Raw genomic sequence first — 23,495 nt, 5'->3', positions numbered from 1 at the left:
TTCCCGTATCAAATAAGATATTGGACTTCCCTTCCCTTATCAAATAAGATATTGGATATCAAATAAGATATTGGACCAGGGATCTCAGATGTTTATATGCATAAAAATTGCCCAGGTTACTCATAAAAACTGCCAATTCGAAGCCCCCGTGCTAGGCAGCTTATGTTTTTTCTGAGGGTCACACATAGAGAAACACTGGATAAGATCGGGGCTACTGAAATTGAGGGCCAAGGACATGTGCCCATTTATGAACTGTTTATTACTGCTCTGTAATGAGGTAAGGAGCTCATTCCAGAATCCAGATCAGTTGTGACACTCAGTACACTATTTGAGCTAATTTTTTTTTCAGTACCTATTATGTGCCAGGAACAGTTCTTCACACCTATGCATCAGTAAAATGAGTAAAAACAAAACCCCAAAACCTATGCCCTTGCAAAGTTTGTCCTAGAAAACCTAAATTAACCCAGTTTCCCATCATTCTAGGTACAGAGAATAAAGGAAACATTGAGTTAGATAGGAAATACAGCAGAATGATATGTAGTCCACTTTAGTTTGAATATAAGCTTTTTTTTTAAATATAAGACTTTCTTGATGAAAAGAGCAGTACAGTAGTACAGCAGTACAGCAGTAGAGTTTCATTCTCTAATTATGCTGATTATCAGAGGGCAGCTTCTCTGCAGGCAGACACTGATAACCAGGGCATAGAGAAGGTGGGTCATGGTGAGACATAAAGGGCTCCAGCGCATGGGGGACCACAAGGCACTAGACGCCACAAAATCTCACCCTTCAGGCAGCAACATGGAGAAAGTGAGGGCAGGAACAGTTTATATGGCCCTAAGGACTTTTTCCCTTGTTATGCCATTGTTGTCAACCAGATAATACTTCCTTAAGATGATGTTCTGGAAATAGGCGGCTGATTCATAGGAAACCTAAATTCAGAAATGGCCCCATGCCACCGATGAAGGCTGGGCAACAGGGCAAGCTGGTACTGATTCTTGTTTTCTTTAGTTTTCTGGTTGAAGCACATCCTTTGTGACAAATCATATATCCTTCCATTTGTATGTTCCTCTGGGGTATGTTATATTACAAAACATTTTTCAGCTATAATATTTCAAAATTCTGTTGGAATCAGATAAAGGAGTTTAAATTTAGAAAATTAGGTTTACCAATTTCAGCATCCTTGTATTTTAGAGTTAGATGATTTGAAAAGCAGTGTTGGGTGATGTAAAAAACCCAGACCCTGAAGATAAATAGATTTGAGTTTTAATCCCAGTTCTGTCCATTCAACTCTGTCACTTGGGCCTTATTTCATAAATGTTGGTGATATTTGTACTTACTTCTTAAGGTTATTGTAAGAATAATAGGAGCAACTCATCTAAAGCATTTAGTACAATGCCCAAGCACTTAATAACCCAAATTACACATAAACCAAAAATCTAATCAGCAAGTTAAGATTATAATAAATGTAGCAGGTATACTGGTAGTAGTAAAGATCTAGGTTAGTGTAAGAAATCTTTTTATTCTCTTTCTGATAACCACACTCCAGTTTTTCTCTCAGAAGTCACCTACAGCCTGCCCCTCCCCCAATCCATATGCTTACGGATGAGTTGATGCCACCCCCAGATTCATGACTAAAGCCTGATGGGTCAGGTCATTGCATGACACCGCCATGGTAATGGCTTTAGGCATGAGAACATGACCCAGTTGCAACCAATGACAATTTTGCTGGGAAAGCTGAGAGAAACCTAACTTTATTCTCTTGAACTTGAAGCTTGAAGGTGCCCATGGCTTTTGGCAGTTGTTTGCCCCAGATGGGGAAAGAGGAGATGCAAGGAAGCATCTCACAGAGAAGAGCAGAGCTCAGTGATGAAGAGAAAGAGTCTTGATGACATAATTTGATGCTTAAATTCACCTGTGCCAAAGTTTTGGTTAAATGAGACAGTAAGCTCCCTTTTTGGCCTGCATTATTTTTGCAATCTAAAGAGCCTAAACTGGGGCACGTGGGTGGTTCAGTCATTAAGCGTCTGCCTTTGGCTTGGGTCATGGTCCCAGGGTCCTGGGGTCGAGCCCGCATCAGGCTCCCTACTCAGCAAGAAGCCTGCTTCTCCCTCTCCCACTCTGCCTGCTTATGTTCCCTTTCTCACTGTCTCTCTGTCAAATAAATAAATAAAATCTTAAAAAGAAAAAAAAAAGAGAGAGCCTAAACTGATATGCCCACAGATGCACGTTGTAACATACTTTTATTAGAAAGTAGACCTAGAAAGTCTCCAGCTAATTTTCTGAGGCTGGTACATAAGTAATGGTGGGGGCGGGGGAAATGTACGATCATCTCAATGAATACAAAAAAGAGATTTGATAAAATTCAGTATCCATTGATGATTTAAATAAAAAAAGAACTCAAAAAATCAGGAATAAAAGGGACCTTCCTTAATCTTAATCGAATAAATGGTATCTGGAAAAAACCCCAGCAAATAATCAGCTGAGTGTATCATTAAAGACTTCCCCTTGGAGACTGGAAATAAGACAAAGACAGTTTTAATCATAACCTCTACTTAATGTTGTTGGGTATACTAGAGGCCCTAGATAGTGTGATAAAGCAAGAGAAATAAAGAAAAGACACAGCATTTAGGAAAGAAGAAAGAAAAAGTCATTTACAGATTATATAATAATGGCATTAAAAAATCCAAAAGAATCTATTTTATATTACAAGGGAGGGCAGAGATTTTAGCAAGGTTGCTAGGATACAAAGTCAATAAAGAAAAATAAACAACATTTCTGTACCAAAAACAAATAGAAAATAAAATCTGAAAAGGTGATACTATAACCAATTACATTGTTACCACTAAGTACCTAGAAACAAATGGTTTTAAAATTATACAAGATTTCTACAGAGAAAATTATAAAATTATATTGAGGTATATTACAGAAGACCTGGTTAAATGGGAAGACATACCATATTCATTGGCCAAAACACTCAACAGAATTTGGGGGTTTTGTTCTGTATTGTTTTGTTTTAGAATTTGACAAGCTGAATTTAAAATGTATGTATATGGTAATACAAAGGACAAAATATATCAAAGGTGATCTTTTCTTTAAAGATTATTTATTTTTAGAGAAAGAGAGCAGAGCAAGTGAGAAAAACATGAATAGAGGGGGGAAGAGGGAGAGGGAGAAGCAGACTCTCCACTGAGCCAGGGCCCAACGTGAGGCCCTGAATTGAAGACAGACACTTAGCCAACCAAGCCATCCTTATCCAAGGCACCCTTATCCAAGACAGTCTTAAATAAGAAACACACACACACACACACACACACATAAGCACAATGGCAGAGGATTTTCTCCAACAGATACCAAGGTATGTTGATATCAAAGCTACAGTAATTAAATCTGTGTGAAACTGATACAGCAATAAAGAAACCAACAGATAAGAAAAGCATATCCTAAAAAAGGACCCATACCTTTATGGACTTTGATTTAGACCCAAGTAGCACAGGGCATGGGGAAAGGACAGGGTTTTTTTGTTTGTTTTGTTTTTTTAATAATGCCAAGATACTTAACTATATATGTGGGAAAAAATGAAACTGGACCTAAAAGGTACTGACCTCATCAATAAACAGGCGCATGCAATTTAAAAATCGTAGGGAGATATCACTGCGCACATCAGGACACCTGAAATACCAAGTGGTTTGAGGGTGTGAGGCAATAGGCATTTTCACACACAGCTGATGGGAGTGTAAATTGGCTCAATTGCTCTGGAAGACAGGTTGAGATGATTTATTAAAGGGGAAGAAATGCACACTCTATGCCCCAGAAATCCAGTTCTGCTCCAGGAATACGCCTATGCGCACATTCAGAACAAAGCATATACGTGGTTTGTCATGACCAGAAGCTGGAGACAACCCGAACCTCCAGCAGCCGTAGAAGGGATTCTTCCTGTGCTGGGATTATATCCATGTGAGGGAACACTAGATAGCAATGATGGTGACCACGCATTAGTTAAATATGAGTGGGTGTGCGAAACAGCCTAGAACCAAGATAGCAGAAACACACACTGCAAAGTTACATCTTAAAGTTCAATATAGGCAGAACTTAAAACATACTGTTTTGTGTGCTTACCGAGGTGGTAAAATGATTTAAAAAAAAAAAAGCAAGAAGCAGCCCGATGGAGAAAGGGATGTCCAGGGATGGTCAATATTCTATCAGTGCTATCCAGTAGAATTTTCTGGGGTGATGGAAATTTTCCATATCTGACCCAGCCAACACTGGGACCCCTGTAGTCATATGTTGCTACTCAGCACCTGAAATGTAGCTGGTGTGACCAAGGAGCTGTGTGCTGGATTTCAATTTTATTTCCTTTTTTTTTTTTTTTTTTCCACTGAAGTGAAGATTTAAATAGCCACATGAAGCAGTTAGCTACTATTTTGGACAATATACTGGTGTCTATTTTGGATCAGTCAAGGTCCTTTTTTTTTTTTTTAAGATTTTATTTACTTATTTGAGAGAGAGTGTGAGAAGGGAGGGTCAGAGAGAGAAGCAGATTCCCTGCTCAGTAAGGAGCCTAATGCAGGACTTGATCCTGGGACTCCAGGATCATAACCTGAGCTAAAGGCAGTCACTTAACCAACTGAGCCACCCAGGTGCCCCCCGCTTTTAAAAGAGTTTATTTAGGGGGCGCCTGGGTGGCTCAGTGGGTTAAGCCGCTGCCTTCGGCTCAGGTCATGATCTCAGGGTCCTGGGATCGAGTCCCGCGTCGGGCTCTCTGCTCGGCAGGGAGCCTGCTTCCTCCTCTCTCTCTCTGCCTGCCTCTCTGCCTACTTGTGATCTCTCTCTGTCAAATAAATAAATAAAATCTTTAAAATAAAAAAAAAAAGAGTTTATTTATTTGACAGAGAGGGTGAGAACTCAAGCAGGGAGAGCAGCAGGCAGAGGGAGAGGGAAAGGGGCTAGATCCCAGGACGCTGGGATCATGATCTGAGCCAAAGGCAAACGTTTAACCAACTGAGCCACCCAGGGGCCCCCGATCAGTCAAGGTTCTAATGGGAAACAGCAGGTTTACTTAAAATAGAATAATCTGAAGGGTATTAACTTATAAGACAATAATTACAAAGGTACAGGTGTAGGGGAAACAACCTGGGGCTAGCGGCAGCTAAGTTGTTACCACGAGTAGGCCTGCAGAGACAAGGGGAATGATCGGTTCCTGGAATTAGAAGGATGGAAAATTAAGTAGGTTCTACCATGTCAAGAGGAGTGGAAAGACACAACCAGCCTGAAATGGCCTCACACTGGGAGCCAAGGGAATAGATGCCCTACCCCTACTCTCTTTCCTTCCTCAGATCTCCAGCAGAGACTCCCCATCAGTCAGAACCAAGAGAGAGTCATACAGCAAAGTTGATCATTGGTCCACACTGGTCAGCGTCCAGGATCAGCAGCAGGTAGGCAAGGAATACAGGGGGAGAAACAGAAGGTATCTGGTACATGGATCTTGCCCCCACTGCTTGCTTCATTATTGTTTATTACATCATGCTTAGACATATTATTCTTTTTTCCCTATGGGATTGTGGTTTACAAAAAAAAAAAAAATGGCGGGGGGGTAAGGGAGGGAGGGTGGGTTTAAGGGAGTGAAGGAAAAGAGGAAAAGATAAAATGGGAGATGAGTAAGAAAGAAAACAGATCTGATCAGTGAGCTCCTGTAATATATAACACTAAGAACCTAATGAATGAACCTAATGAGTTTATCAAAACTGAAAAACAGTAACCAAGAGTCTGAATAAATGAACATTATCAAATGTTTTTGTCAAGTCAATAAAACAGTAGAATTTTTCATGCTATCTATCGCATTTTGTTACCCATGATGAATCTCAGGTAGTACCCTCTATTTTTTAATCTTACAATCTTTCTTTTTAAAGCAACCAGGAATTACGTAAAATGTATAATGCACTCAGGAATGCTGTGAACCTTTGGTTTTGTTTGCCTTGGTATGTGTTGGAACTGCACCCCAACATTCTGGATGAAACTAGAGCCATGAACTTGAACTGCGGTTTGTTTTTAAAGATGGGTGTATTAGTCAGGAATGCTTTGGCTGACAGTGAAAGACAACCGGCTAAGAGTGGCTTCACGGAGACTATTTTTCACACATTAAAAAAAAAAAAAAAATCTGGATAAGGGCAGCTGCTGGTGCTGGTTCAGTGGTTCAGTAATTTCTGGGCCAACATCTTCAAGATTCTTCTGCACTTGTCCTGCCAGCCACCAATAACTAAAATGGCTCCAGGCATGAAGTTGAAGGCACCTAGTATGGGGCAGGAGGAGGCTCTGGAGGGTATAAGCATCAGAAAATAAGTTTTCTTCCCTAGCCCTCTACAAACTACATTTTGTTGGCTAGAACTGTGCCACATGGCTACCCTCAGAGGCAAGGAGGCTGGGGAGTATTTAGCTCTTGCAGCCTTGTTAGGGAAGTTGGCAGGAGCTAAGAGGGTTAAACAGCAGTTGTTCAGCCAGTTCAGCTATTAATGCCTGAAATATCTCACCTGCAATGTCCAAAACACCTACTATAAGAATGATGAATTCTTTGGCTTGAGGAGTAATTTCTAGAAGACCTCCATTTATAGGTATAGGTTGCCTTGAAGTGTGACACATCGCCAACACACTTGGGCCCTTTATCGTGTTAGCATTGATTGGTTTCTGAAGATGGGCTAGCAGTTGCCAAGTATAAAGCCACCTGCTAAATGAATAAGATAATTAGGCTTTAACATAGTAGAAATCTATCTCCAGACATTTAGAGTAAACCTTTAGTATCAATCATCAGGGGAAGTCACTAAATTTAGCAAGCCAGCCAAGTAGGGTAGAAGACACTGAGAGATAAATTTCACCCACTGTTCTTAACCCCAGGTAACTCTCAAAGCCAATTTCCACAGGGCAAGGCAGATTCTCTCTGGTATATAATAACTTGATAGCATGTGCAGTTTATAGTAAATGGTATGTAAGAGCTGGCTTCCAAAATTAGAGCCTTTTCTCCTCTGATCTTACTGATTTTAGGCTTTAATATGTGTGTTTTTGTCAAAGTCTTCATTTTCTTTTTTTTTCCTTACTATAAAAGCAATAGAGGTTTACTACGAAGAACTCAGAAAAGACAAAGAAACCAAAGAAACTTCTAGCAATCCCTAATCTCCCTCCTTCAGATGCAACCACTCTATGGATTTGATCCATCTATATATTTTTGTTTACCAAAATTAGGTCTACTTTGCATACTGCTTTGTTTTATGTCCTTTTAAAAATTTTAACATTAAATTAGGAACACCTTTTCATATTTATTTATTTAAAGATTTTGTCAGAGAGAAAGGAGGAGCATAGGTGGGGGGAGGGGCAGAGGGAGAAGCAGGCTCCCCACTGAGCAAGGAGCCTGTTGTGGGACTTGATCCTAGGACCCAAGGATCATGACCCTACAGTATCTTTTTAGTTGTCACAAAGTATTCTGTTAGAGGGTGTTCCATAATTACCCTTGTCAATTCTCTGGCATTGGGCATTAATATTGTTTGTTTTGGTTTAGTTCTTTTGTTCTGTTAACCTTAGAAACAGACACTGCCAGTTATTTTACCAGCAAAAGACGGGCTTGTTTGGGAAATAGAAGAGAATTGCAATCTGGGACAAATATGCTGCAGTAAAACCATAGGCAAGTTGGGAGGACAAAGAGAGGCTTTTTTTTTTTTTTTTAAGGAGAAAAGGGAGAATTTGGGAAAGGCTGTTATGAATTAAGTCCACTGGGTGGGTGGGGTCCTCAGTCTGTTAAGACCCCAGCTCTTGATATCTGCTGAGGTCATTTGCTCAGGGTTCTGTGATACAGTCCCAAGTTGGGCTCCCATTCAGTGTGGAGTCTGCTTGAGGATTCTCTCCCCCTCTCTCTGCCCCTCCCCTCTCTCTTTATCTCAAATAAATAACCTTTCTAAAACAAAACAAAGAAAGGTCCACTGGAGGAAACTGGATGTTCAAGATGTGGTGGCTTTTCCTTGGCTGCACTGTTAATGGGGAGGTAAGAAAAGCTTGTCCTCCTCCAGCTGGAGCAATAGAGCAGTGCCCATGTGCAAGGTTAAATCCAAGTAGGGTCAAGTCTATCTCTTCCTGTTGGGTCTACACTTGACTACTGAGTGGTAAGGTATGAGAGCCACCCCCACCCCCAACGCTGAAACCTCCCCACTCCAATTCAGAGAGATTTCCCATTACTAATTTTCACAGTTCTTTCATTTGTTTTGGGTATTATACATGGAACTTTGATCAAGATCCTTAGAGTGACTTTCTTAGGCATATCCACGATAGCTTCCTTAGGATAAATTTGCAGAAGTGAAATTACTAAGTCAAAAGTTATGCTATTTTTATTTATTTTTTTTAAAGATTTTATTTATTTATTTGACAGAGAGATCACAGTAGGCAGAGAGGCAGGCAGAGAGAGAGGGAAGCAGGCTCCCCACCGAGCAGAGAGCCCAATGTGGGGCTCGATCCCAGGATGCTGAGATCATGACCTAAGCCAAAGGCAGAGGCTTAACCCACTGAGCCACCCAGGTGCCCCAAAAGTTATGCTATTTTTAAAAGCTTTTGATGAATATACTTCACTTGATCTCCAGAAAATATGCATGAAAGTATGCATTTATCCCTTCATCCTTCTTGAAAGGATTAAGTATTATCATTTGCTATGTTTGCAGTTTTCCTGAATACTTTGAGATCCCAAACTTGATGGTGTCTTTGAGGTAGAACCCACAACACAAACAGGTGATTCCTATAAATTACTTGTCTTCAGCCCTTGGCCCCTGACCTTTTTTCTTAACTTTGCCTTGAGGACCTCCTGTGGTGGATTGGATTTTTGCCCTGTTTACAACTGGAGATTCTTTATTCTTTATTGTCAGATTCTATTTTGGTTTGAGAGTAGAGTTCCCAGATATTGCTGATCATCATATAGGTTTGAGAGCCACTGTTTGTTTTTTTTTTTTTCAAATCAAAGTTTATTTTAACAAAAATACATTGACTACATGCTTAAGTTAGAGCAAGACAGATGGTGTGATTGTGAACATCCTGCTTTGAAACTAAAGCTGAAATCTTTCAGCATTCTTCGGTGAGCTATATACTCAGTTATTCAACATCTACTCATCACATTCTACATTCCCAACCTACATACTAGGGATCTAAAGATGAATAATAATAACCCTAGCCCTGGAAAAGCTTGGGCTGAAAGGGAGGCAGATATGTAAACAGAAAAATCACAATGCAGTGTGAAATATGCTATTAAAACATTTTTCTCACATGTCACATTAGCACAAATTGCTCTGTGGGGACAACTGGACATTAAGTAACGTTTGGTTCATTCATTTATTTTCGTAATACTTAATAGAGCCAGGCCCTATAACTTTATTTTCAAAATGTATTGTTTTGGTATAACAAAGCAATATATACTCAATTCAGAAAGATTGTTAAACGCAGACAAGCAAAAGACAAAAACAAAAACAAAAAACTCCTACTTAAAAACTGTAACCCCTTCTACTTTATCTACCTTGAGCCATTATTAGAACTTCAGGATTTTAAGCTTTTTTTTTTTTTAAACAAAAATGGGATCCAAATATACATGTTTTATAGATTTTATTTATTTATTTGTCTGAGAGAGAGAGCAGAAGCAGGGGGAGTGGCAGGCAGAGGGAGAAGCAGGCTCCCCACTGAGCAAGAAGCCTAATCTGGGGCTCTATCCCAGGACCCTGGGATCATGAACTGAGCCAAAGGCAGATTCTTAACCAACTGAGCCACCCAGGCATCCAACATACACGTTTTATAATCTGCTTTTCTCATTTAATATATCATGAACATATTTCAAAATAAAAGCTATATTTCTATGTCATTTTAAATGGTTATATATTATTCTACTATGTTGATGTTCTATTATTTATTTTACCCATCTGGTATTATTATTTATACCACAATGGATTGTTGTTGTTGCTAAATATTTGAGCTCATTCTAATTTCCTTACCACAAATTCCAAGAAGTAAACCCTGTAACATTTGAAGCACTTCACCTGTAGTTTCAAATTTAGCAACAATGACCACAATATAAGCCTCCCAGCTCAGCTGTGTTTTGTGGTCTTGGGTTTTAGTACTATCTGCCGTTGATTAAACTGAATCACAGGTGCACATTCAGGTAAGGGTAAAAGTTCAATGACTTCTACCCCTGTGGCTGGCTGGAGGGTATCACCATGCTATAAAACACAAGATTATGGTTAGTTCTGAAATGTAATGTCCTCTCGAAGCTGAAATGGCAGGCTGTCTGGGATAATTTGTAGACTACCTCCCCACCTTTTATTTTTCTTGATGTCAGTATTTGTAACTCACACTATCTAAGTGTTCCCTTGGCAAGATCCTCATTGGGCCACATTTAGCTGCAGCTTGTCAAAACCAGTATATTTCCTGCTTTGCAAACTTTTATGTGACCTTGATCCACTCCCAGTGGACTGTCAGCATGTTAATTGTGCTCAAATAAAGAGCAGTTTGCTCTCTGGGGGGTTACATTCTTAATAAAAAAAAAAAAAATGAAAAGCAGAACAAGGAAGAAGGAGATTCCCTGGTCCATGAACCAGGGCATCCGAGGCAGGTCCAATGTGAGCAAAATCATACAGTGATTCCAACACAGCTTGCCTAGTTCTTCTGGCTTCAGCGTATCCCAGTTTATCAAACATTAGAAACGACCCAGGAGTCACATCATAAAGCATGAAAACACATAGTTCCCGAGAATATACCCTGAGTTCCACCAGCCCCTCTCAAGTCACCAGTTTCCGTACTAAGTCGGGCAAAGTTCTTATTCCACTCTTTAACACTTTGAAAAGTGAATTCCAACTATATGACATTCTGGAAAAGACAAAACTATGAAGACAGTAGAAAGAGCAGTGGTTGCCATGGGGGAGGGAGAGATGAATACGTGGAACCCAGGGCATTTTTAGGGCAGTGAAGCTATCCTGTAGAATGTTATAGTGATGGACTCACATCACGATACATTTGTCCAAACCCACAGAATGTCTAACACCAAGAGTGAACCCCAATGAAGACTATGGACTCAGGGTGATGATACTCAGTGCAAGTTCATGAGCTGAAACCAATATACCCCTGCAGTGAGGGATGTTGGAAATGCAGAGACCATGTATATTTGGGAGCAGGGAGTCTATGGGAAATCTCTGTACCTATCTCTTATTTTTGGTATGAGTCTAAAGATGCTCTAAGAAAATAAAGTCCAAAGAAAAAAAGAAGAAGCAAGAGCAGATGCCAGCAAAGCAGGGTTGCCTCATCAGCAGTGTTACATCAATTACTCCTGAAGAATTTCAGAAGGCAGGTTGTAATTTCAGAATCATGGATGAGTGGGCAAGGCAAATGGCATTTATTCTTGTCATTAAGATGCCAGAATATGGACATGAAGGCAGCCACAGTCCGAGTCATCACTTTGTATAATTGTCATATTAACTAAAAGCAAGAAGAAAGAACGTTGACTCTATTGCTCCTGCTCCCCAAAAATAGAACTTTTATAGTGAGGTTGGTAGGTAATTGGGAGACTACTTTATTAAGAGATTACTTTATTAAGTAACTTTTAACTATGGACTAAGTGTTTGGGGTGACTTTTTCTGTTTGCTGTCATAAATGATGTATCTTGTTATAATACTGGTTTCTTCCCTGCTAATCTACCTGACCTTGAATCTTCTTCCCTTTGGAGAAAGAGTGCTCTAAATTGTAGTGCTTAGCGTGTATTTACAAATCCGTTGCTGTACAAGCTTCACAAGCAAACTGTGGATAGCCCCACAAGGAGATAGAGCTTTCAGTTTCTGAGCAATGAATGTTGCATAATTCAGTGTAAGTCAACTGACTTTAATGCAACAAATATTTATTGAGTGCCCCTTCTGGGTTTAAACAGTGCTATTCTCTGGAAGAAAAAGGGCATAGAACAAGAAACATAAAACGGGCTTCTTCCAAAACCACGTAATTTTGTTGGAAAGAAAAGACATATACCCAAGAAACAATACAGTCATACTTTGGGCATACATGATAAATTTCATTCGTTCATCTATTCAACAAGATGGAATGCTTTCCCTGGGCCTGCGCTAAGTAGGAAACAGGAATACACAGTTAAATGAAATAAAATTGCTGCCTTCAAGGAGCTTACAGTAAAATGGAAAAAATCGGACAAGTAAACAGGAATCTCATCACACTATGATGAGAGATGATTACAGCCGAAGTGGGGTTGGGTGTGGGCTATGGTGTGGGACGATTACATATAGAAAGCTTCACAGGGAAGATAATTCCAGGGGGCCTGACTAAAAGGAACTGGGGCTTTCTGGAGAATTAACAGATCCAGGTCTGAAGCAGGGAAATGTAAGCCTTGTTAGATATTTACATTGTTTCTTTTTTAGAATCACAATACAGCAATGGATTTTGTTGTTGTTGTTGTTGTTTTGCTAAACTAATTTCCTAACCACAAATTCCAAGAAGTGAAACCCTGTAACATTTGAAATAGGCATATCATTTGCTCATAAATCTCTCTAGCAAAGTGTATTGTTTTCAGAACAGTCATGTATGAAACAGACAAGGGCAATGAGTGATAGGTAAATTACAAATTAATATGGGCTAGACTACTAGGCAAAGTTTCACTTAGAAGCTGAGTAGGAACTCCGCTGCGTGGAAGATATGTAGGCTTTGAGAAGGCAGCATATAAATTGGTATAACATTTGGGGGAAAATTTGGTGACATATTAAAAAAAAAAAAAGAGCATACACAGTGACCCATAATCCCACCTCTAGGAATCTATCATATAGAAATAATTGAAAAGAGAGAAAGAGTCATGTACAAGAAAGTTTATTAGCATTATTTGTACAGCAGAGGAGGAAAGGAAGAAATGGAAGGAAGGAAGGAAGAAGGGAAAAGGGAGGAAGGAAAGAGAAAGGCTGAGGAGATGGAGGGAAAGGAGGGAAGGAGGAAGAAGGAAAAGGGAAGAAAGAAGAGAAGCCCCTCAGTAAAGGACTAGCTGAAGAAATTCTGGTATACCATGCAATAGAATATTGTTCTGTCATTGAAAGGCTGCAGTAAAATACATTACTAACTCAGAAAGATGTCCGCATTATCTTGTCACACGATGTCTTGCAGAACATGTGCATAATATAAATTCATCCCTATGAAAAGAAAAAAAAAAGTGTGCATATGTGTGTGTGTTTATGTGTGCAGGAGAAGACCTGTCTGTGAAGCTCAAGGGAAAATTCTGGAAAGCCCAGTTGTTAAGGAGCGTGAGCTTGAAGGAATAAGCAAAGAACTTCTACTTCCTACTCTGTACAGTTTGTTAATTAGTGGGTTTATAGTTAGTACTTATCTTCATTGTATTTTTCCAAATGCAAATTTTACATATAGAAAGACATGTAAATATTACAAATAAAGTTGCTATCCTAGATTCCTCATATAAATTGTAAAAACATTTTTTTTTCTAACAGGGGAGGGTGATGATTTAAAAACCAAAAACCACACTCTGGAAAAATAATTATTAGAGAATTACTCCCTTCAGAATCCTATAGACAGCCCCTTGATAAGGAGGGGGGGAGTGTATTGGCTTCAATTCAGAAATTAAGAAAACAGATTAATAGTGGCTGTTCATCCTGAAAACAATTATTTTCACATAGGAGGGGAAAGTAGTACCTCACCAAGTGTACCCTAAACCCCACAATCTAAAGCAGCACTCATATTTCCAGGTGTCTTCTTGGCATCGGGGGGCAGTAATTGGTAACCCTGGGGCATGTTTTGTTAATGTGACACTAGCAGGTCTCACATTAAGATTGGTCCTGTTGGGGCGCCTGGGGTGGGTCAGTGGGTTAAAGCCTCTGCCTTTGGCTCAGGTCATGATCCCAGAGTCCTAGGATCGAGCCCCGAAAATGGGCTCTCTGCTCAGTGGGGAGCCTGCTTCCCTTCCTCTCTCTCTGCCTGCCTCTCTGCCTACTTGTAATCTCTGTCAAATAAATAAATAAAATCTTTAAAAAATAAAAAAATGGTCCTAATATGGGGGCATCTGGGTGGAGCACTTGGTTGAGTAGCTCCCTCTTGATTTCAGCTCAGATCATGACCCCAGCATTGTGCAACTGAGCCCCGTGTCTGGCTCCGCACTCAGCATGGAGTTTGCTTGAGATCCTCTCTCCCTCTCCCTCTGCTCCTCCTGCTCATGCCATCTCTTTCTCTCTCAAATAAATAAACAAAATCTTAACAACAACAACAACAACAAAGGGTCTTATTAAAGTAAGCCTGCTTCAAACCACTGAATAAGCCTGGCACACAGACTTACATGGACATTACCCAATGTTACGAACTTTGAGATTTGCTTTTTTTTTTTTTTAAAGATTTTATTTATTTATTTGACAGAGAGAGATCACAAGTAGGCAGAGAGGCAGGCAGAGAGAGAGAAAGGAGGAAGCAGGCTCCCTGCCCAGCAGAGAGGCGGATGCGGGACTCGATCCCCGGACGCGAGATCATGACCTGAGCTGAAGGCAGCGGCTTAACCCACTGAGCCACCCAGGTGCCCCTGAGATTTGCTTTTAAAGATACTGGGAGATGGGGAAGCAGGTGACAGTGTAAACAAGGCTGCCATAAACGGATAATCCTGAAAGCTGGGTTATAGGTCCATGAGGGTTCATTCTCAAATTCTATCTTTCTATGTTTGGAATTTTCAGTAAAATAAAAAGTTTTTAACTAAGATTGTCCAAGTGGAAGTCAACAAATCTTGGTTATTAATCATGTGTCTGATTCTGGTTTGCTGACCAAATTGAGTCAAGAAAAGTTTCTGTGTTCTGGTGTTCATCTGTAATAGGGGGGTCATCCCTAATGCCCACTAAGCTCTTCAATTCCAAGTTGATTATTTTGGACTGCTTTTTAAAAAGACTAAAATGGGGTTCAATTTTAAAGCTTTGGTGCTAAATTAGTGAATATTCCCACCATAGCCTTGTATTCAAATCAATTCAGCCTTCAAACAGCTGAAGAGACCACTCCCTGAACTCTGAAGGTCATTCCCTCCAGTCTATCCCTGCGCTGGGAGCTATGTGCAGTCTCCCCTGCAATATTGAGCATCCTTGCTTCAGGGAAGACAGAAATATCTTCAGATTATGCAGTGAATTCATAAATAGAAATAGCTCTTTGGTCCCAAATCTATCCACTTGGGAAATTTAAAACTTGTTTAAAGATCCAGTTTGTAAGTCAAGAATCTCATTTAACAAACACATTTTTAGCAAAACGCGAAAGAGCGCCACCTGCTGGAAACATCTGAACATCCTGACGTCGAGACTCTGCATTCCAATTACCAGAGACCCATAGGTTAAAAAAAAAAGTTTCGTCAGCCCCAGACCTACTGAATTAGAAACTCTGCAGGTATGGCTCAAGAATAAGCATTTTTGTACCAGTCCTCGGGCACTCTGAGGTTTAAGAGACAAATGCCTTAGCATTCTGGGAATGCTTGTCGAAAATACTTTTATCTGGGTCATGCTCCAGGCTTCCTGAATCAGGACCTTCAAGAAAGGGAGCTGGGACTTCATGTTTGCAATTAGAATGCCAGATGAGTCTTACAAGATGAATGTTGAGTAAATATTGCAGAGTTGAATATCATATTTCACCGAAGATATTCTCTATATCGGGACGGAAGAACACAATGGCAGTGCATTTTGAAAAACATACAGAATATTCACCTGTGCGGATGTGGCATTATTACCGCCATGAGGCTGTTCCTTGGTTTTCTGTCCTCTTGTTTCTGTCCTCTCTGTAGTTCTGAGTTCCAGGCCATCCACTAAAATTCTTGCCCTTAATCCCCACGTGCTGATGGTTTCATCTCTAATAGCATCTAACAAATCTGATACCAGTTGCCTAATAAGGAGAATTCCCCACTTGGAGAGACAGTCTCTACCTCTACCCCACCCCACCCCACCCCTCCCCACCCCCATCTGGTTTACTCTGTAAACCTTTTGACCTTCACCAGTGCCCAAACCTACACCACTTCCTTTTCCCCTGTGGACCAGTGCTCTAGGTTTTGACCTACCTTTGGAATCACATTTGTGTCTAACAGGTCACTAAACTCCAGCTTTAGACATTGGTTAGTGGGAAACGTTGCTCTGTTCTGGGATTTATATGGATTGCTTCCAAGGGTCTTGCCTTACTGTCTCTGCGTGAACAAACTCATAAACATGGTCACTGTCTTCTCTGCTTTGAACTAAATAAAAAGTTCCAGTTACTTTTGCAGCAGCCCTGGGACAGGAGAAATTCTCTGCCGAGTTAAGCCTGGTATATACTAGGTTCAAGGAAAGATGAAAAAGCCCAAAAGGAAATACTGTCCCTCATGACTATACTAGAGGGAGAAACAGAATGCAGAATTTCCCAAACATGACTACTGATCTTTGTTTCACAGACCAACCCCTAACACCATTCTGCAGACTGTGCTTTGGAGAAGTGGGTTTTTTTTTCCCTGGGTCATCTTGGGGGCTCTTTGTTCCAAATGATCTGTGTATCTCTTTAGTCATGAGGCCCAGAAAAGGGGGAGAGAGAAACAACAACTCTGTGTCAGGACTGGGCTAACATGGGTTGCATGGAATGGAAGTATCATCTCACAGTTTCCACAACATTGGTTCCTTTTTCATGAATGAGGGTTCTGCTGGATTTTCTGCCACAAAACTTCTCCACTAACCATGGCACACTCTTACAACACCGGGCACCATTTCCAGCTCTCCTTGCGTTGCATGGAGTATTTTCTTCCTTGTGTTGGTGTCATGTCTCTTCTACATGCACCCAGCTGTGTGGTGAGTCAAAAAACTGACAGTGACCCTTAATAAAAATATGCAAAGCATATTTTGCAGAATAGTTAGTCTCGTATGCCTGTCTCTCTGCATATTGAATATTTTTTTTCAATGGCAGGAACCTTGTCTAACGCACCTCTGTAGTGTCTAGCACAGTCTAGACCCAGTAAGTATTCAATGAATATTATTGAGAGTTTACCAAAAACGATCCACAAACTAAATTGAAACTTGGTCACTCCCTAAAGTCAAGAACATAAGCGACCTTTCTCATATGAGAGTTCTGCCTGTACTTAGTTTAGTTAGTTTTAACCCCTTTGCTTTCTCTCTCTCTCTTTTTTAAAGATTTTATTTATTTATTTGACAGAGGGAGATCACAAGTAGGCAGAGAGGCAGACCGAGAGAGAGAGGGGGAAGCATGAGCTGCTTGATCCCAGGACCCCAAGATCATGACCTGAGCCGAAGGCAGAGCCTCAACTGCCACCCAGGCACCCCACCCCTTTGCTTTCAAGATAAATTCTACAGTATTTCATCCCTTAATCTCCAGATAGATTTTTATTTCGTAAGAAACTATATAACAAAATATGAGACATCAGCCAAGGTAAAGTTTCTAAACTGTATCTCAAGCTTCCTCCCTTACATATTTTTGCATGGGCATGGGCAATCTCAGATTTTTAATTACTCACTCCACTGGGAATTCTCCCAATATTTGCCATGGTTTCATCATGTTCTTTTTAATGTGTCCAGATACATGACAGTTGTTTTTCTCCAAAAATGATATTTGGGCCAGGCCTGGGTTGGGAGGATACTTCCCCTTCTTCTAATATAATTTGCATTCCTAACATTAATCACATTGCCACCAGATTGCCTTAATTAAGCACACACGTGTATGTATAAGAAGCCATGTCTTTTCTTTCTTGATCCAAAGTTTTTCACCCTGCTTGCCAACTTCCCAAATGACTAACTGAAATCAATCAGCTGGTTAATTTCTAACATGGCTCAATGTATTTTGTCCTCTATCTCTATCTTTCTATGTTTCTTTCTCTCTATCTCTATCTCTTCTATGGCTCTTTACCTTCTATGTTTCTTTCTCCCCCCATCACATGTAAAACAAAGAGACACACTCTGGGTTTACTTTGTATGTCCAGTCCTCAAGTTGGCCATAGAAGACTTTGGTGAACATGTGAAAGACAAGGGATCTACAATCTTGACAACTTTCATAACTCTCTAGTCCCTTTACCAGATTTTCCCATAAGAATTTTCTTCCTTTTTCTTATGAAAAAGTTACAACACACATTGCACTATGTATCTCTAAAAGTAAAGAGTATTTAATAAACACACCACACTACCATTACCACATCAAAAAAGTAATAGAGATTTCATAATAGCAAAGATCTGGGCGATGTTCCTGATTTCCAGTTGTTTCATAATGTCAAAAGTTTATTGATTCTAAAAAATCAAATTCCAAATAAATTCCACACAATATGACTAACTAGTTGATATGTCTTAAGTCTTTTTTAGTGTATAGGGTTCCTAACCATCTCTTTCTCTCTTTGTAATTTATTTATTCATGAAACTCAATTGTTTTTCCAGTAGTAATTTCCATGGCTGAATTTTGCAGAACAAATATTTGCGAGTGGCTTAACCTCTACAAGGTTCTGAAATTTGTCTGTAGGCATGTTTGATTGTCTTTACACGTTTATGTCATCAAGTCGTTTATAAGATAAATGGCATCGACTCTTTCCTAGATAACTTTTCCGCTCAGTAAGTTCCTGTTTTAAATTTCCAGTTAAGAAATTTTCTCTGCTTCTTAAGGGTGTGCACAACAAAAAAGGAAAGAAGGAAAGAGAGAGAAGGAAGGAGGGAAGGAAAGGAGAGAGGAAAGGGAGGGAGGCAGGGAGGAAAAATAAAAACGACCTTTGGGCAATTTCTTTGCTCTAAATGTCCATTAGAGGGCGACATTTGCTTTAAAATTATATTTCCGCTAATAAGTTTTAAAATTGCATCACATTTCGTTTTTGGCATGTTGAACCTCAATACTCACTTTTAACTTATCTCAGTTCCATCCGCTGTAGTCACACCTTGTGTCTTCTGTTAACTTGAGCTCGCGAACTTGTGTCTTTCGTGTTGCTTCCACCCTTGACTCCTTCTCTCTCCTGACCATGAGGCGGCGATATTGCATAAATAAAAACTCGCAGAAAGGAAAAATTAAGCCAAACTGCCACCAAAAAAAAAAAAAAAAAAAGGAATTTCACAGGGAAAGGGCCATTAATTTCAGAAGCAAAGAGACAAACCAGACATTTCTAGTTCGTATCCAACTCACGGCCCGAAGTTGGAACTGTGTAAGATACAGCACAAAGAAGCCCTTCAGCAGCGGGGGAGGCTGACTTGGGGGCACCGCGTGCACAATCACCTCCTTCACTTTGCGGTTGCACCGGAGGGGGCATGTGCACTTTCGAGCACGTGTGTATGCATAGCTGCGGGACAGCAGGCGGATGGAGAGGGCTGGGCGTGGATCTGCTGGAACCACAGCGCTCTGGCCGACCGCTTCTGGACGCAGGGCCCGAGACAGGTTTACAAGGGCGCTGCTTGGAGGTCAGCACTCGCTTCACCCGGGAGGAAACCGAGTCCCGGCGGGGCGCAGGGCTCCTCCATGCGCACACCATCAGGAGGTGGTGCATGCCGCCAGGTGCCGGAGCGCAGGCCAGTGCTAGGTACCCTTCTCATCTTCACACACACACATACTCGGACACACCCCGGACAGAAAGTCTCCACCTGACAGCCAGTCGTACTGTCCAAATGTAACGCGGAAGGCATGGGCCCTTTTGAGACTCTGATAAAAGTTAGGACCGTCTCCCCAGAGTTAATGCTCAGAAAACTGCGTAATTTCCCGTGGTGGGGAGGCAGGGGGACCACAGACCTCCTGGAGCCCGTCTATTCGTCAGATCTGGTCTGATTGGAACCTGGAGAGCATCGTAAAGAAAACCAGACGGATTCCGGAGAAGCAAGGAAGGACGTCCCTCCTCCCATTAAACACAAATGAGTTTCATCTCAGGAAACGGGAGGGGCCTGTCAGAAAGTCCGGGAGAGAGGTGCGGTGCCTGGCTGGTGCCTCCTCCCCTAGGCGGCTGTTCCATACCCGTCCTCCCAACCCTGGGACCACAGTCGACAAGTCAGCATCGGTGCTGGGCTGCAAGGGGGCTTGAAAGGGGGCTGCGAACGCCCAGTGCCTGGACGGGGGGCAGGGGGCAGCGCACCGTGGCTTTTCCTTTAAATTTTTCGTTAAATCGTCAGCTCCGGACCCTAACGCGTCGACCCCTCCTTTCCCGGTCTCTGCTCGCACCTCCCCGCGCTGCCGGGGGCTCGCGGGCTCTTACCCCTCCTCCACCTTCATCCCCGCCGCTGCACCCGACCCTCGGCCTCCAGCCCCGCCTCCCTCGCCGCGGGGTTTCACCCGCAGCCCCGTGAAATTTGCATAGTGACCGCCCCTCGAGGAGATCATTGGTGCAGCCCCTGCCCGTCGCGGCCGATGATTGGTGAGCCTCCCCGGGTTATTTGCATGCCGGCGGCGGCTGGGTACCCAGCTGTGCGGGCCGCCCGCGCGGCGCAGAAGTTTGCTGAGCGCTTTCTCGCCGGCTGGTCCCGGACTCGCGCGGCGCCGCGAGCCGCCTCCTCCTTCTGCCACCGCCCTGTTCTCCCGGGATTCCTTCTCTGCGGAGGACAGACGCTCTGCTGGCGGGAGGCTGAGGAGGACCAGGGGGCTGCCGCGGGGAAGCGGCGGGGGCCATTCCAGTGACAGCTTCGAGTCGGACGCGGGACGCGCGGGGCCCCGGCCGCCGAGAATCTCGCCCACCTTCCCGCGGCCTCCGGGCGGGTGATGCGGCCGCCGAGCGGAAGGAGGGCGCCCGGGAGAGCCTAGAGCCTGTTCCTGCCCACTTGGGGAAGGGAGCATGGAGTTGTGAGCGCCCCTCGCTCGGCGAGGCCACCGCCGGCAGGCTCTCCATGGCCGGGACGTACAGCTCCACTCTCAAGACGCTGGAGGACTTGACCTTGGACTCCGGGTATGGGGCCGGGGACTCGTGCCGCTCACTCAGCCTCTCGTCCTCCAAGTCCAACTCGCAGGCGCTCAACTCTTCGGCGCAGCAGCACCGCGGGGCGGCCTGGTGGTGCTACTCCGGCTCCATGAACAGCCGCCACAACAGCTGGGACACGGTGAACACGGTGCTGCCCGAGGACCCCGAAGTGGCCGACCTTTTCTCGCGCTGCCCGCGCCTCCCCGAGCTGGAGGAGTTCCCCTGGACCGAGGGAGACGTGGCCCGGGTGCTTCGCAAAGGCGCGGGCGGCCGGCGGCTGCCCCTATTCTCCGCCGAGGCGGTGCGGCGCCTGGCGGGGCTGCTCCGCAGGGCTCTCATTCGCGTGGCCCGCGAGGCGCAGCGCCTGAGCGTGTTGCACGCCAAGTGCACCCGCTTTGAGGTGCAGAGCGCCGTGCGCCTGGTGCACAGCTGGGCGCTGGCCGAGAGCTGCGCGGTGGCCGCGGTCAAGGCACTGTCTCTGTACAGCATGAGCGCCGGCGACGGGCTGCGCCGGGGCAAGTCTGCGCGCTGTGGCCTCACCTTCTCGGTGGGCCGTTTCTTCCGTTGGATGGTGGACACCCGCATCTCCGTGCGCATCCACGAGTACGCGGCCATTTCGCTCACCGCCTGCATGGAGAACCTGGTGGAGGAGATCCGGGCCAGGGTGCTGGCCAGCCAGAGCCCCGATGGCGGAGGGGCCGGGGCCGGCGAGGTGTCCCCCGAGGCCCTGGAGATGGTCATCAACAACGACGCTGAGCTCTGGGGCGTCCTGCAGCCCTATGAACATCTCATCTGCGGCAAGAACGCCAATGGTAAGTGTGCGGGCCTCAGGCCTTGGACAGATGGGAGAGAATTCCCGCCCTGAATTTCCTAGGGCGAAGCTGGTGAGTGTGCCAGGACCTGGGAGAAAACGTTTGTTTTGAGGATGGAATTCATTAGATGGTTCTTGCAGGTGGCTGGCTTTTGGAGGTTTATGTACTACATCCTGTTATTCCGTGGCATCATCACTATGTGGATGCTGTTTACTGATTGAGGCTCTTGATCAAGCCATTCCTGAACCTGTTTTCCCACGAAGCTGATTGCCCTGCTGCTCTTTACCTTTGCTTGACTGGATCTCTAGTGGTCTTTCCCCAGCAGCAGAGCAAATGGAATGTGGCTCTGACCCTAGTCTCTCCAGCCCAATAGCAGCAGCCAGAGGCTCCAAACTCTTAAGACCTGAGCCTCGTATAAGTGGGATGGAAGGAAGGGAGCAGGAAGCCCAGGATCAGGTGCAGCTGCCTTGAGCTTTGCAGGCTTCAAGGATGCACTTCAGGCCTCCTCCTAGAAGCAGAAAAGTAGTGGTAGGTTCTTAACTGTCTGTGCTCAGTGTTATAGTAAATGCACAACCTTATGGGCTTTCCCAAAAGAAATGATGACCCAGTAAACTTGGTGATGGGGGATGGGCAACTGCATGATGGGGAGTTTGAGAAAGGAACCACACTGGGTAGTTGCACTTCTCTGAAGGATGACAAGGCTTCAGTGCAAAGTGTGGAAGGGAAGCACTTGACCTTCACCCTGGTAAGGCGAGGGTGTGACATACATTTAACAGCAAACTGCCTACCAGACTCCAGTTTCAGAAGTCAGCAAACCATAAATTTAGAATGGTACTATGGCTAGACATCCTTGCAATCTGATTGGAAGGCCATTTTGGGGACAGCCTTCGGTGGCAAACAAGTAGTCCGTGGAAGAGGCCAGGCGGGTGATGGTTGAACATCAAAATAGCTAAAATTTAAAGTGAGCACTTAACAGTATGTCAGTCCCTATTCTTAGCACTTCATACATTAATTCAAGAAATCCTAGCAATTCTGTTAAGTAGGTACTCTCTAGTATGATCCTCATTATACTGATAGGGAAACGAAGGCTCACAATTGTTAAGCAATTTACCCTAGATTACACAGACATTAAGCGACAAAGCTAAAATCTGAGCCTGGGCAGGTTCCAGAGTTGAAGCTTTTGGCCATCAGAGGAGAGGAAACAGCGTCATTCTTACCAGTCCAGTTTCCAAGGAGGGCAGCTAACGTCTAAGCCTCATTTTGAAGATAGTTTGTGTGTAGCGGCATGACTTTGCTTAGCCCTTCCTTGGTTTGGGTTTTAATTCTGGCACCACCAAAGGAGATGCCTGGAATGGAAGAGCACTTGCCTTTTAATTTTCCTCCTCAGAGGTCAGAGTTGAGGTCAGCCCAGAATCTGTGCTGATGATGTCACAGCTGATAATGGTGCTTTGCCTTCTGAGTTTGTGGTATCAACACCGGGAACATGAGCTCCAGGAGAGGAAGTGGAGGGCAGGGGAATTTCCACCCACCATCATAGCCCAGGGGAGAATCCTGTACTTTTAGGCTGCGGGGGAGGCCCAGACTGAGCTCAAAGAAGGAAAGCTCCCTAGGAGAAAAGACGGAGGCCCCGAGCCTGTAGACCAGACTAGGAAAAAATGGAAAAAGAGGTGCCAAACAGAACTAAAAACGCCCTTCGTGCTCAGCTGGTACCCAGCAGGTAGAGGAACTTCTCAGTTTTTCCAACTGCAAATTGAAGCTAGGAAGAACAGCTGCCTCTCCAGGGTCCCCTGAAAAGGCAG

The 23,495-nt window shown here is 43.5% G+C and overlaps 1 protein-coding gene across 1 annotated transcript in view; it reads left to right on the top strand.

Annotated features, from left to right (window-relative positions):
• Window positions 1-20,376: 20,376 nt before the first annotated feature.
• Window positions 20,377-23,495, top strand: part of ABTB2 (ankyrin repeat and BTB domain containing 2) — a 172,806-nt gene continuing 169,687 nt past the window's right edge. Inside the window, exon 1 of the mRNA XM_032356792.1 lies at window positions 20,377-21,696. Within this exon, the coding sequence (XP_032212683.1) occupies window positions 20,814-21,696 (883 nt within the window). The 5' untranslated portion in view covers window positions 20,377-20,813. The remainder of the gene's footprint in view (window positions 21,697-23,495) is intronic.

The sequence above is a fragment of the Mustela erminea genome, chromosome 9 (assembly GCF_009829155.1).
Source record: "Mustela erminea isolate mMusErm1 chromosome 9, mMusErm1.Pri, whole genome shotgun sequence".
In the NCBI taxonomy this organism is placed as follows: Eukaryota; Metazoa; Chordata; class Mammalia; order Carnivora; family Mustelidae; genus Mustela; species Mustela erminea.
This window is presented reverse-complemented; position numbering and strand designations above follow the sequence as displayed.